This window comes from Delphinus delphis, chromosome 10 (genome assembly GCF_949987515.2).
Source record: "Delphinus delphis chromosome 10, mDelDel1.2, whole genome shotgun sequence".
NCBI lineage: Eukaryota > Metazoa > Chordata > Mammalia > Artiodactyla > Delphinidae > Delphinus > Delphinus delphis.
Window position 1 is genome coordinate 63,985,475 of NC_082692.2, and position 15,556 is coordinate 64,001,030.

Genomic DNA, 15,556 nt, shown 5'->3' on the forward strand with positions numbered 1-15,556 from the left:
CAAAGGACTTGAGAATATCAACCTAGTGTGGTGAAAAAGATTCAGTAGAATGTTTTCCCACATTTTTGGTTGTGCTGTTTTATTCAGAGACCATTCTGTAAAATGTTTTATGTGCTCAATTAGAATTTAAGATAAAAAAAATAGATTCAAGTAAGAAAAACCCAGTGGACTCAGATTAATTTGAGATAAATAACTATGAGAAATCCAGAGCACAAGGATGTCTGAGAATCAGTGGAGAGAACTGGGAAGGGCCTGAGTACTCTGCTATTCCAGGGGACAGTTCCACTAGGGGGGTTTAAAAGAGTGAGGAATCCACAAGTTCACCCTCCGAAGATAAAGCAATTTAGAGCTGAGAAAAGAGCCCCTTGACAATCTAGACATAGTTGCATTAAGTGCCCAATCTTCCAGGCTAACAACATCAGTTCTGCTTCATGAATGACAGCAAGGCGTCTGGTTGCCAGTGGGAACTACGCAATGATCACTTGAATTCTGCATGTGCCAATAATCCATTATGCAGCCCCTGTTATGCCGAGTACCCCAAAAAATGCTATCAAATGACAAAAGGGCAGCTTATTAGGATAAGATAAACACAAACACTCACTCTTCAAAGCTCCAGCTCACCTCTAGGAAGTTTTCTCTAATACCCTCTCCTTCTCCGCATCTTCCATGTATGTTCCCTTAAGAACTGAACACACGATACTGTCATTTGTCTTCTTGACTGTCTTCCCTGTTAAACTAAAGTAAGGTCCCCTAGCGTAAACTTTCCTTTCCACTTTCCCAGCTTCTGACACTGATGCTGGCATACATCCATTCAACAGACACGTAAACAAGGGCCTATGATGTGCCAGCTGTGTGTGAACAAAGACACTTAACAAATTTTGCCCTCAAAGAGAATACACTCTGGTATGGGACGTGGACGCATGAACTAGCATTTACAATATAGTAAGTGCTCTGTTAGGCTGCTACAAAAGCAAATGGGGAGGGCATGTCACTCACAGGTTCAGGGCTGAGGGATGCAGGAGGTTGGCAAAGAGTAGGAAAAAAGGCCTTGCTGGTGGAAGAGCAGGATGCACTCAGGTGGCAGAGAACACACACGGCCATGAGGGAAGCCTGCATGTGGCGTGCTATGACATGACTGGTGCACAGAGAGCAATGGAGATGAGACTGCGGTGGCCTGTTGCTCCTGGGACAGGAGAGGGCTGGTGATGTGAGAGATACTTACAGGATTAGGGAAGTGGGGATGAGGTAGCATAGGGTGTGGGTAGGATAGTTACTGAAGCAGCCTCTTCCTCATGGGGCCAGAATGTAAGTGGAAGAACAGGTCTTAGGACAAAATGAAAACGGGCTATTGTGATAGTTACTAAGCTACTCATCATGAAGAATCTGCCAGAGGACTTGCTTGGATTAACCACTAAGAAAGAGTTTAACAAATGCAAATGGATCCTTAAAATTAAAACTCTTCTGGAATGGTTAAACTTAAGGTTCTCCCATTTAGAGATACCAGTATCTGGTATGCTGATAAAAAAGTCAAAACAATCAGAAAATCAGAAAAAGTCCTAACTAAATCCTCAAATTTAGCCCACTGTTTAGAAAGGCATTAATTCCTTTCCTGGTCAACTCATTAAAAAACAAACTTCTCAAAACAAACAAACAAACCCAAAAAATTTCTCCAGAGAACTTCATCTCTGTCTCTCCAAAAAATCCCCTGAAATAACCAAATGTTCCCCTGATTGTATATTTCTTACTTTTTGTGGCTTCCTTCCTCATTCTTGGCCTTTTTCATAATTCTTTTTGTCCTGTTTGGGCCACGTCCTTATATCAAGTGTATGCCAGAGAAAATGCTCCTTACCAGTACTCTGCTAGGCCTGGTTCCACCTGCCCTTCCCTATACAGGAGAGGGAAGGTAACAAATAGGTAATAAAGTAAGTCTAAGATCCGACTATTATAGAAGGGAGAATTTGATACCATCATGTATCTGGAAAGCCAAGAGGTATAAGAAGCTGAGGTTTAGATAATTATTTTCAGAGTTCCTTTTATTTATCATCACTGGCTGATAATCCTTTTGAAAGGGCAAAAGGTTAGAAAAAAGGTTAGACGATAGCCACGGAGACCAACAAATTACGTTACTGTATTTTCTCTATTTCTATTTCTCGTATTTCATGAAAGGTGGTCAGAGTTTAATTGTGAAAAAGCCACTATAAAATTCCCCTTACTTACAGCTTCTTTCTCTCTGTCCATGATGGTTTCCAGTTCCTCAAAATGTCTAAGTTTGATCTCCAGTTTCTTCATTTGTGTCTCAACCAGGAGAGCTACCAGAGACTTGATCTTTCTCTCTTCCACGGCAGCCAAGTGCTAAGGGCAAAAAAATCATTCAAAGTATTTAGGTAAATGTTTGCTTAATAAACAGTAAGAAAATGCTGAAATTACTATTATAAGTGGGAATTATGGAATTAAGAATGGCGCCCTGGATGCCCCCTTTGCATGTTTGTACTATTTATTTCAACTTAAAATAACAGGGACTTCCCTGGTGGCACAGCGTTTAAGAATCCACCTGCCAATGCAGGGACAAGGGTTCGATCCCTAGTCCGTGAAGATCCCACGTGCTATGGAGCAACTAAGCCCATGTGCCATAACTACTGAGCCCGCATGCCACAACTACAGAAGCCCTTGCACCCAGAGCCCGTGCTCTGCAACAAAGACGAGCCCCGCAATGAGAAGCCCGCATACCGCAACAAAGAGTAGCCCCCGTTCACCGCAACTAGAGAAAGCCCTTGCACAGCAACGAAGACCCGACGCAGCCAAAAATAAACAAATAAATTAATTAATTAAAAAAAAATAAAACAAAAAATAAAACAACTATCCATGCCTGAATTTCTGGTACTTACAAATATAAATCTATATATAGATATGAATCTATAAATACCAGAAATTAAGGATTAAAAGGAAACTTCTTCCATGCTAATCTACTCTCTTCAAAGAGCCCACTAAGGAGAAAAGGTTGAATCAGGGCCTTGAAAGGCAAAGGAGGACCCCATGGCCTGGAAGGCACTTCCCCATCTACCACCCACTTACCTCCCACCCTCACTCTGTAACTCTGTTTTTCCCTCCTTATGAACTGTCCAGGAGCAGGCAAGCAGTGCTCTCCCTCAGCAATCAACCCTCAGATGCAAAGCCCCTACTGAGTGTCTACTATGAATAGAGAGGAGGGGGTGAACAATATTCCACCCCTAGTTTGGGGATAGGGTATAAGACAGGAGGTTATTCTGGAAGAATGTACCACTCACTCCCCTGTACAGGACTGATGAGTCCCACTCATGCTTCCTGTCAAATCAGCAGCACACAGAGGAAGATGCCACATTACTCAGAGAGGATGAGGATCCCACATTTGGCCAACGTCCTGACTACGTGCAAAGGATGAATACCACCTTCTCCAGACACCATCCAAGAGCTTATACCAACAAACTCCCAACACTATTTTGCACTATTACATCTACTGAATTTATGTGCTTATCTTGCTTCTACACAAGGTTTTGAGAAGTAACACGGAGTGGCTGACTTATTGATCTGTGTTTCTTATAGAATCTAGAAGGAGTGAACATACAGAAGGAGTTTAATATAGGCTTTTGGGAACTAAACTGGTAGAGAACACTTAAATAAGAGCTTTATTTTTCACTCTTTTACAGTTGATAAAGAAAAATATAGTTTTATACCTATAGAGACCCATCTGCAGGAAGATTCAGAAGTGTAAGCAAAAGATTTTATGAAAGAATCTACAGCTATTAATGGTCATGTTTGCCTCCCTAACTACATTAAGCTGCATCAATAACACCAAAAGTTTAAATAAAGATTACATGATTCTAAGCCTGTTATCACTGATCGTGTTATGCAATTTTATATTTCTAATGAGATATAAAAAAACAGGTTACAAAAAAAAATTCAGACTGTCACAGACTTCTCAAAAGCAAAAACTAGGTTTTTGAAAACAAAGGTAAAAATGCCTTCCAAATTGTGAGGGCTAATAAATTTCAGTCTAGAACTTCAAGTACAACAACTTAAACCAATTAGGTGCAGAATAAAGACAAATTTCCAAAATCAAGGACTCAAAATCCTACACATGCTTTTGAAGGACGTGCTCCAGTTAACTTCGTGTAAACTGAGAAAAAGACATGAGATCCGGACATCACAGACTCAACCTAAGAAAGAAGTCCTAAGTTAACAGGGTGGCACAAACAGGCCAAAAGCAAATAGGGACAAATGAAAGAAGACTGGCAATATAATGATAACCAAAGCTGGGTGAGGGGTACAGAGTCATTACACTATTTTGTCTATTTCTGTATATATTCCAATAGTTGCATAATAAATTTTTAAAAAGGGCAGAAGGTGGGTCAACAGATGGTGCTGGGACAACTGGATATCCAGAAACAAAATGATAAATTTGGACCCCTACCTCACATAATACACAAAAATTAACTCAGTAGATCATAGATCTATATGTAAGAGCTAACACTAAAACATTCTTAGAAGAGGTGGTGCAGTGGTTAAGAATCCAGCTGCCAATGCAGGGGACATGGGTTCGAGCTCTGGTCCAGGAAGATCCCACATGCCATGGAGCAACTAAGCCAGTGTGCCACAGCTACTGAGCCTGCGCTCTAGAGCCCGCGCTCCACTAAAAGAGAAGCCACCACAATGAGAAGCCTGCACACCACAATGACGAGTAGCCCCTGCTCGCCACAACTAGAGAAAGCCCGCGCGCAGCAACAAAGACCCAACGCAGCCAAAAACAAATAAATAAATTTATATTAAAAAAAAAAAGAAATTCTAGAGAGTTCTTTGAACAGAAGGAAAAAACCTCTTCCATTAAAAGAAAAAATTGAAATGGAGATAGGAACTGAGAAGCACCGGACAGGGAAAACTGAACTTAGGTTCTAGCATTACTGAAGAAGTTATAAAAATAATTTGGATTAAATTGCAATAACTCAAGAATGAATTGTGTAATCATTAGAAAAAACACTAAAAGAACAAAAGTGTATGTAATGAACAAGGTCACTGGAAAAAAAATACTAGAATAAAAATTATTGAATTAAAAATAAGATGTTACAATCAGAGGAAACTGATGAACAGCACAGAAAATTGCTCTAAAATATTTTTGCAACTTCTATGAATCTAAAAAGTGAAAAGAAAAAAAAAAAAGGCCTGTCTAAGGCTACATAACTATCATGTGGGGGGAAAGGGGTTAAAATCCTGGTTTGAAGACTATAAAACATGATATATAAGGTGTGATGTAGAAGAGATATTGAATAAGTAGCTGTCTAGGCAAATGATAATTTTACTGCCTCAAGCATTAAGGGTGATTTGATTATGCTGAGAATTTAAACTGGACCAGCTTTAGCCTGCCTGCCTTCCTCCCTCCCTCCCTCCCTTCATTTGGCTGTGTGGGGCTTTGTTGTCGCCGCGTGTGAGATCTTTAGTTGCGGCATGTGGGATCTAGTTCCCCGACCAGGGATCAAACCTGGGCCCCATGCATTGGGAGCGTGAAGTGCCAACCACTGTACTGCCAGGGAAGTCCCCAGATGTTTTTAAATGTTCTTTGCTTTATATGTACTCACCTTGTCTCCTTTTATGCTAAGAGTTTCTTGCCATTCTGGTCCATGAATTATAATACATTTAATTCATGGATGGATGTACTTAGAACAGTGCCTGGAACATGGTAGGCGCCTGATACCTGCGAGCTGTACCCTAAAAGCCCATTTTGTTGGAAGACCCTCCTCTGCCTGCACTGGACCGCTTCTAACATGTCTTTTAAGACTTGGCCTTAGGCATCACTTCCTCTGGGTAGCTCCCTTACATCACGGCTCCCACAGCCTCCATGACGATTCTTACTGCACTGTATTTTATCTATTCACTTGACTTTTACTCCCCAGGGTCAAGGCCCGAGGAAGCCCCATATTTATGACTGCTTCGCAATTTTAAAGATGCAAGAAATAAGGAGATGAGGTGGGGAGTAGAGAGGACACGGAGAAGAGGCAGCCTTTATCCAAAGCCTAGAATTCACCTGTGACTAAGGTTAAAAAACCACTAGAAATCTCTAGAAGTAAACCTGGGCATTTTGAATGCAGGATGAGAATATAACCAGCAAAGCATGGCCTTCAATCTAAAGAAACAAATTTGAGTAAAAAACTCAAGAAAAGAAAAAAACAAATCAAAACTTGAACCTGTAAACTCTATGGCAGTTGCATTACTAAAGACTTATAGGATTATTCAGTCTGATTTCTAGTTTAAAAAAATTTTTTAGGGCTTCCCTGGTGGCGTGGTGGTTGGGAGTCCGCCTGCCGATGCAGGGGACACGGGTTTGTGCCCCGGTCCGGGAAGATCCCACATGCCGTGGAGTGGCTGGGCCCGTGAGCCATGGCCGCGGAGCCTGCGCGTCCAGAGCCTGTGCTCCGCAACGGGAGAGGCCACAACAGTGAGAGGCCCGCGTACCGCAAAAAATAAATAAATAAATAAAAATTTTTAATATGTATCAAAATTAACCCACCTCAAATTTAAGAACTATTCATCGGCGTGGTTAATCACATCTGGGTTTTGAGTGAAAACAGAAGAACTAATGTTGCACACTAAATTTGGCATTTTCATATTTCAAGCCTTAATAACATTTATTTAAATATTAATATAGGGCTTCCCTGGTGGCACAGTGGATAAGAATCTGCCTGCCAATGCAGAGGACATGGGTTCGATCCCTGGTCTGGGAAGATCCCACATGCCACAGAGCAACTAAGCCCACGTGCCACAACTACTTGAGCCTGTGCTCTAGAGCCCGTAAGTCACAACTACTTAAGTTCACACGCCTAGAGCCCATGCTCCACAACAAGTGAAGCCACTGCAATGAGAAGCTCACTGGCCGCAACTAGAGAAAGCCCGTGTGCAGCAACAAAGACCCAACGCAGCCAAAAAATAAAAATTAATATAAACCCTGATTTTCTGTATAGAATTATTTAAAACAAATCACTGCATCTTCTCAACTTCTTCCATCTTGCAACCCCTATTTATAAGAGGAGAGATACAACAGATTTCTCTGAAAGAACTGGCCTGTTCCTATGTAATCTCACTATCTGAATTTTACTGACTGAACCCTAATGAACTTACTAACGTGCCATTTCTCTATCTCCTACATTTCTAGATCGCCTACATTACTAGATTCTTTTTGTTGATTTAACCTCCATGACTATTCATATTTTTACTGGTAAGAGATTCTGATCTGGAAGAAGACAAGAAATTTCCTTCATGAAACAGCATGCTTCCTGCTATTAAAGATTCTAAGAAATTCTGCTAATTTATGGATTTGGTGATATATATGTACCATCCAAGAAGTCAGCAGAAGTCAGAAAGGCTTAAGAAGTAGATTCTGAAGGGAATTAAAAAGACTTCACAGGGGCTTGAAGTGATTAGACAAATGTTACTAAGCACTGGACCAAAGCTGCTAACGGATCGGATCCAAATACCACTTCTGTCTGCTTTAAGAAGAAAAAAAGATGGTAAAAGTGAGAGTTAACTGTTGGAATGCATTATGGGAATAGGGTGAAATATGTCATACTACACACCCTGGTAGGTATTTTCACACTACTTCTAATAATAACCTACCAAGAAACATGTTATCTCCATTTTATATAGAATGAAACTGAAGCTTAGAGAAGTTAAATATCTTGCCAAAGGTTGCAGTTAAATCCACTGGGAATTGAATTCAGTTCTGATGAGAGCCTAGAAGCAAAGCGGGGCAGTAAGAAAGGTGACACAGAGAGACAGGGAGGAACTAACAGTACTGTATAAATGTTTCCATCTTTCCCTGTTTTTTTTGGGGTGGAGTCCCTAAAAATTAGAACTCAAATCATAATTAGTATAGCAGAGATGCTAAACAAAGAAAAAAAAGATGGACACTTTTTTAAGCTAGCTGTTGGGTTTTTAATTGTAAAATGTTTGAAAACATTTTCCTTGGGATGAAGAATTTTTATCAGATTATGTTTCTGGGTTGGTTGGGATCACAAGACTCTAAGTCTGGAGATCTGGGTTTTGGTACTAGTTCGGTCCATAACTAGTTACACTAGTTACATAATTTTAGGCCCATCATTCACTTAAAAAAATTATTTATTTTATTTATTTATTTTTGGCTGCATTGGGTCTTCGTTGCTGCACGCAGGCTTTCTCTAGCTGTGGCAAGCAGGGGCTACTCTTCATTGCGGTGCGCAGGCTTCTCATTGCGGTGGCTTGTCTTGTTGTGGAGCACGGGCTCTATGAGCACGGGCTTCAGTAGTTGTGGTGCACAGGCTTAGCTGCTCCACGGCATGTGGGATCTTCCCGGACCAGGGCTTGAACCTGTGTCCCCAGCGTTGGCAAGCGGATTCCTAACCACTGAGCCACCAGGGAAGCCCCTATCATTCATTTCTATGGATCTGTTTCTACATCAATGAGATGAAAAAGTTCAATAAATTCTAAAATCATTGTGTGATAACACACATGAAACATTCGTTGTTAGGGCTTATAAGTATCTATCAGACAGTAATCCATTTATAAACAAGACCTGTGTGAAAATCACTGTGCAAAAGTAGAATAAATTTATGTGTTGTGTCTATGTGTGAGAGAGGAAAAGAGTTTCATTCCAAGAAATTTTGAATAGTATATAATCCCTAATTAGATTTCACCTAATAGAGTCACTCCTCAAGGTTACATTTCCAACATTTTATTCTTTAGTTTTTTTCTTATCCTTCACACTAAAATGTCTAGTCTAATGTCTCCACTCAAATGAATGTGAAGTTCAAGGTTAATGACTGATTTTAAGCTCCTAAGAGGCAGGGACTATTCGTATCTATTTTAGGCATCAAAATAAACCTAGTATTGTAGTACAGTGTTTGGCACATAATGGGCACTCAAATACTGAATAATCAAAGTATGGCACTTTCCATCTTACAGAATGCTTTTTTTGGGGAGCCACACCAGTGCCATATGGCTCGTAGCAGGATCTTAGTTCCCTGAACAGGGATCGAACCCGGGCCCCCTGCAGTGGAAGTGCAGAGTCCTAACCATTGGACCGCCAGGGAATTCCCCAGAATGCTTTTTTATACATAAATTTGACTGATTCTCATCGATAATCTGGTCAGAAAGGCAGATCAGAAGGGACTTCTGATTTAAAAAAAAAGATGTAGGTTCAGAAAAGTTATGTTAGCTGCCCAAGAGATTAGTAAACGGCAAAGCTCGAACTAAAATTTAAAATTCTAAATCCGAAGGATTTTAGTTATCACCCAATGTCTATTATTAACAATTAACAATTGATATTTTAGTGGCTACTTTCCTGCAGAATTCTTAGAAGGGACTTGTGGTAGATTAAAGACGGCCATAAACTCATCGGCCTTTCTTCCACTGGAGAGAGAGGGACTACGACCCCTCCTCTCTAACTGCCTTGCCCTACAGAAAATAGTGGTGATATTTTCTGGGTCCCAGCTTGGGAACTCCCATGTCTTGTCTCTTGCAATGTTCTTTCTGGGAGTCCCAAGCTTCCATGTGAGAAGTATATGATCATTCTGTTGAAGCGACTACAGGGAGAGACCTAGAGACTACACAGAGAGGAAATTGGACCCAGCTACCCCTGCCAAGGACTAGGACTTAAGGAAGCTACCTTGGACCTTTCCAGATGAACATACCTGTAAGGTGAATACCACTAAATGACTCAACAGATAAAGCATGGAGCAGAATCACCCAGCTGTTCAGTGCTCAAATTTCACAAAATCATGAGATATAATAAAATGGCCTGCCTTTTAAACCACTAAGTTTTGCTATTGGAAAAAAAATGTGGTACCTGGAAATAGGGCGCTATTTGAACAAAAACCTAAAGTGTGACTTTGGCTGTGGGATCATGTGGTGAGTGCATTCTCAAGAAAACCCCTGGTGAGAGCTTAAAAGAGAGGGAAATATTACTGTAGATTGGACAGAAGTAGATCTTTGCTATACAGAAGCACAAAGTTTGGAAACATTGTCACACTAGTGATGTGGAAAATAGGGTAATTAATAAATTTGTGGATCTGGCTGGAGTGATTTCCAGGCAAAATGTAAACATTCTTTTTGTATTTTATATAAGAAAAGAGAGGAACCAAAGAAGGAAGAATTCAGTTTTCAGGTACAATTTAGACGAAACAGAGCAGGGTTTGAAAATAAAACTGCTTCTCATCACTGGTTACTCCCAGCAAGAATTTGAAACTTAGAAATGGCTTTAGGACAAAGATCAAATCCAGAGCACTACAGTAAAATTTGAACTCAGAGTAAATACCTCCAGGTGTGCCTGGCTGTTAGACCTTTTGAAGGGAGTGCATAGCAGGGTTTCTAAGAATCTTAAGGGTATGCCTCTGCTAGAGAGGAGGGCCTCTAAGTATCTTTAACAGCAGGTCTCCTATATTTTTTCATTGAGCTTCTTGGATCTATAAGTTAATGTCTTCCATCAAATTTGACAAGTTTTCAATCAGCCACAATTTCTTTTCTTTCTTTTTTTTTAAATTTCCCTGCATCTTTTTCATTTCCTTCTGGGACTCTCGTTACATGTATGTTGGAACACCTAACTTTTTCTGCAATTTCTGAGCTGAAGCTCTACCACTTCTCAAGAACAACTGATTCTCCTTTTGTTGTCTGCCTGGTTGATACCAGTGCCCTGAAATGTTTCTTGTAAACTTGTTTTCTATGTTGGCCTCTATATCCCCTCATCACCCTGAATGTGGACAGAATGTCTGACCGGTAGACCTAGGTAGAAGTTACACAGTGTCAGGTATGGGCCCAAGCCACAAGACATTGGCAGGTTTCCCTTCTTATCATCTGGGACACTTTTCTCTTAAAGTTTCAAGCTGCCACATAAAAAAGTCCAACACATTGATAACACCCTAGTATGAAGAAGCCCAGGATAAGTTCTTAGAGAGGCTGTGTGTAGACAGTGATGCCAGCCAGCCTCCAGGTGGTACAGCCACCCCAGCCTAGGCATCAGGCGTGTGAGTGAAGCCATCTCAGGCTCTCCATAATAGCCCAGGCATGAGATGAATACCCAGTAAACTAGCCAACGCCACACAGAGCAGAATTTTTCTAGCTGAGTCTACCAGAATTTCTCACTCATAAAAATCATGTGAAATCATAAAATGATTATGATTTTAAGCCACTAAGCTTCATGGTAGTTACACAGCAATGGATAACTGGAGCAGGAATACTGCTAATGCTCATGCTATGGATTCTTAACAGATCTGGCAACAGTGATGACCAAGGCCTTCCAAAAACAGGGCTACAGAGAGAGCCCCAACTTTTCTCATAATGGCTTTATAGAACCTAAGAAGAATAAGATGGTCTGGGAGTGTGACACAGATGACGTATGGAATGTGGGAGAAACAACCTAAAAAACGATTAATGGTAAAAAGTAACTCGATCGGGACAGCTATGTGAACTTTACATAAAAAATCACGGCTTCTAGCCGGTAGAACAGAAGTAGTTTCTATTTAGTCATGTAAGGATGGAAGTGAACAGGGCTAACTGTAGGCAAAATGATCAAATAGGTCAATTTTTCCTTCTGTCTCCTCTCCACAGTATCATCAAATAAAGAGAGATGGCATCAATGATCAATGCGTATAATGCAAATCAATTCAATCAATGTTTATCTGGTAAACCATTGTGACTAAAATGTACAATGAAAATTTTCCTATCTCAAGAAAGAAGTTTAGGCATAAGGGAGCAAGTTATGGGGTATTTCTGAGAGTTAAGAAAAAATCTTCCTGTTGCTCCAGAACTAACACCCAGTTACCATAAAGACAAACCTCGTTTTTAAAGTATGTGGGCATGGGGTGGTAGTAGAAAAAATCTGAAGGAGATGTCTGTGTGTTCTTAAAAAAATGTGATTTCTGCTATTTTAAAAGAATTGAATCCTACTGCTGCTGATAAAAGAGGACCTACTCTACTTTCTGGAGTTTCTAAGTTTATTCCAGCAGTAGTTCTGTATTCTTACTTCCAGCTAAACATAGATGGAAGGGATGGAGAGCACCCAGCCAACAGTGCTCCTTTTCACACCCACATACCACTCTTCAGGTGGGTTAGTCCATAGCTTGTCAGTAGCTGGAATGAAAAAGTGGATGTGATACCCAAGAGCTCCTCATATGGCAAGGGTGGGGAAAGCCAGAAAGCATGCCCACCCTATCTGTTTTGGAGCTAGATCTAGAACCTCTAATTACTACTCCATGTCAGAGTGTGACAAACAATTAAAATGTATCAAGGAAAACTCTTAATAACAAAGCTGTTTATAGACTGAGAAGAACAAAAAGAGAATAAGAGATAACTTGGATAGGCTAGATAAGTTGTACTAATTACAGTAATTTAAGTGAATTCCTTACCCCTTAATTACCATGTAGTACAAAAATGATTATGTGTGCTGTGAAATGTATCAGATACAGCTCTAAGTGGCACTGAACAATTCATGTGTGCCAAGTCATGTAGCATGAGCATGTGAACACTTTCACAAATCAGTGGAAGACATAGGTGTTCTGAGAATGAAGACCCAAGTTCCCAGTTATTAGAAGTAAGAGTGAGTGATGATGAGGGAGTATAAATTCAGTGACCTGAAAAGAAAATGTTCTTTGGACACTCTTCTAAACCTTGTATGGACTATCCAAGGGCCAGGGCAATTGATCCATAAAAGCAGTTTCTCTGCAGTGAAGGAGTCAAACAGCTGTGGCAAAGTGGTCAGTGGTACACAGTATACAAACTTTTGTGCCCAAAGCTGCACATATTAACAGCTATGAAAACATCATGAAGCATTCGTAAAACTTTTTATGGTAATCTACCATTTTAGTTCCTTCTTTGGCAACTTACAGTGAAGCACACATAGTGATATAGAGAAGAGAAATAATGGGAAGCAACAGTGAGAGAGGCGTGCTCTGTGAGAGGGGAGGGTATCCAAAAAAGCCCAGCTGGAGATGGGAGAAGGGGGCAGTTTGTCTGGTAGAACTGCAAGAAACAGTTCAGGACAGACAGGCAAGAAATGACACTTGAGAAGTGAGAAGGGTCCCGATCATGAAAAACTCCCAAATTCCCTAAGGAGTTCGAGCCTGAGAGAGACAGGGAGGTTATTTAAGAAGGTATCATGCTCATATTTGTTTGTTTAAAGATTCTTCTGCATATGATTCCTTTCATATGAAGTCATGGTGTTAGGAGACAGGCTAGCATCTACTCCTGAAGGGAATCACAGTAACTGGAAGGGACGTGAGGAAGCTTCTGGTGAGCTGGTAAGGTTATGTTGCTTGATATGGGCAGTAGCTGTTTGTGAGTCTATAGGTGGGTTCAGCCTGTGAAAACATTCACTAGTTTTAGACATATATATCTACTTATTTGTATATAAGTTATACTTCAATGAACAACTGAATAACAAAAAAAGATTACTCTGGCTGATGGACAGAGAATGGGATGAAGGAAACAGGCAATATATGATGGGGGGTGGGGTGGGAGGGCCTGGGCATTATCGGATGAACTAGAGCACCAGGAAGCATCTGGTAGCTGAACAGCTATGGAAAATGAAAGAATAAGAGGAGTCAAAAGTGACTTGAGTGAAGACTGGGTGGATGGCTGTGCTATGCCCTGATAAAAGGCATACAGGAAGGAGGCCCTCCTGGCTTCCAGCTCCTCATTTATAAAATGAGAAAACATACCCAAGACAATCCTTAAGGTCTCTGAGATCCTTGATGACAGTATGAACAGTAAGAACCTGGACAGCTTAGAGACAATGAGATAGCCAGGAGTCCAACCTGGCAGAAGACAGAGACTAAAAAAAATGCTTCCAACAAAGGAAGAACAAAACCAAAATGTGAAACAACAGTTAAACTGGTGTCTACATCAGTATTCATTTAAACAAGAGTACATCTCATAAATTCCTAGAGGTTGGGGGTGGTAGAAGATACAGAATACCTAAAATTGTACTTAAGAACCATGAAGATCAGGAGGCATCTTTAGAAAAGACTGGCTAGTATGAATATGCAGAACCTCGATCTACTGTGAAGTAACACTCAGCTGGGGTATCTGTCTGAACTGACTCAGCAAGACTGTGACCTGTAAACATCCTCCCCCACACCGTCTGCACCTACGTCAGACGGGTAGGCTCTCAAAACAGTAGTCTTATGGTTTGAACTGGGTCATCTATGGATCTGTTATAAATCATGCTACACAGATTAAACTCCTGGAGAAGTAGTTCACAGCGGCTAAACAGTCTAGGGGAATTAAAGACCATGAGAAACATCTTTACCAATGGATCAAGAACAGCTCAAGATAAAACGATTAGCTATATTCTAGTAACCACTGCTTGAAATGTGGTGACCTATAATGACAGGAAACTACTTTTGAGGGTAAAATAGAAAAGGGGTAAATAGATTTTTTAAAACTTGACATATTCATGCCTGGAATGCTTTGAAGTGCTAAATTAAAACAAAGCAGGGAAAATGACATTCTCTTTTCTTCTTAAATATGTTGGGAAGCCAATACTATGTTATAAATAGAGAAAACCACCCCCAGGAAAGCTGGCAAATTCAAGAAGAAAAAGAGCTATTTAGGTTCCCTCTCTTTCTGTCTGTAAGAGGAGGGTAAAGTATTTATACAGGGAAACAGATTTTTGTCTTAAAAATTACAAATACTTCAATCTGGTAGAAATTATTGGAACTATAGTCCAAGACACGTTCTGCAGGCACACTGGAGGGGCTTTAAATTCTGCCTTCAATCACTGCGGTCTTCACAAGACTGAAGGACACAATGAATAAATTGAAGGCAGCCACCTTTTAGGATCAAGTCTGCTATTTCCATCATTCTCCTGCCTGTGGAATTCCTAACCGAGAAATGTCACTCAAGCAAATAGTCATCTCCTATGGGGTGCAAGGCTCTTTATACTAAATGTTCCCAAGAACCTCAAAACAATACAGCCATTCACGGCTTAAGAGAGCACTAGGAAAAGAGCTGTCAGGGGCAAACCTTGGCTTTGGTTGCAGCTGAGGCAAGAGCAGCTGCTGCGGCTGTGGCTACATTTCCTTCAGAAATTTCATGTTCTACTTTCTTCTTCCCAATATCACTTTCTCTTTCTTTACAAGTATCAGTGAGTTCCTTGTTCTCTTCAGTCTCCTTTTCTTCTGGGGGAAAAAAAAACAAACCAGAAAGCTTTATTACCAGTGTGCCCAGTCTCAATAGGCCATCTTACTTCTCACCTCTGCCACATGATGAACTAAGACTGATGCTACAAAGAGATCTCAGTGCCTTTTGCTTCTTAAGATTTCTACTAAACCATTCCATGCATGTAAGTCTGCTTCTATTTGAGATGGATGTTCTAAATAGTATACTTTGTCTTCTCTTTATTTCTCTAAGCTCTCTGTGTAGTTCCCTTGAATATAAAGGAAAATTCAGGGGAACTAAGTCCTAAGACCATATGTTTGCTCATCAGTCAATGAAATGCTCTGGGAAACCCGAGGGTCTGGAGAAAATCAGAAGCTGAGACCAGAGTACTTCTGCAAGTCTTTCA

General features: G+C 40.5%; 1 protein-coding gene across 4 annotated transcripts in view; it reads right to left on the minus strand.

Moving 5' to 3' along the window:
* Window positions 1–15,556, minus strand: part of SMARCC1 (SWI/SNF related BAF chromatin remodeling complex subunit C1) — a 180,310-nt gene that overhangs the window by 27,985 nt on the left and 136,769 nt on the right. For all 4 annotated transcript variants that reach the window (XM_060022372.1, XM_060022375.1, XM_060022374.1 and 1 more), the window contains 2 exons: window positions 15,016–15,170; window positions 2,218–2,352 (listed from right to left, as the gene is read on the minus strand). In XM_060022372.1, coding sequence (XP_059878355.1) covers window positions 2,218–2,352; window positions 15,016–15,170 — 290 coding nt within the window. The remainder of the gene's footprint in view (window positions 1–2,217; window positions 2,353–15,015; window positions 15,171–15,556) is intronic.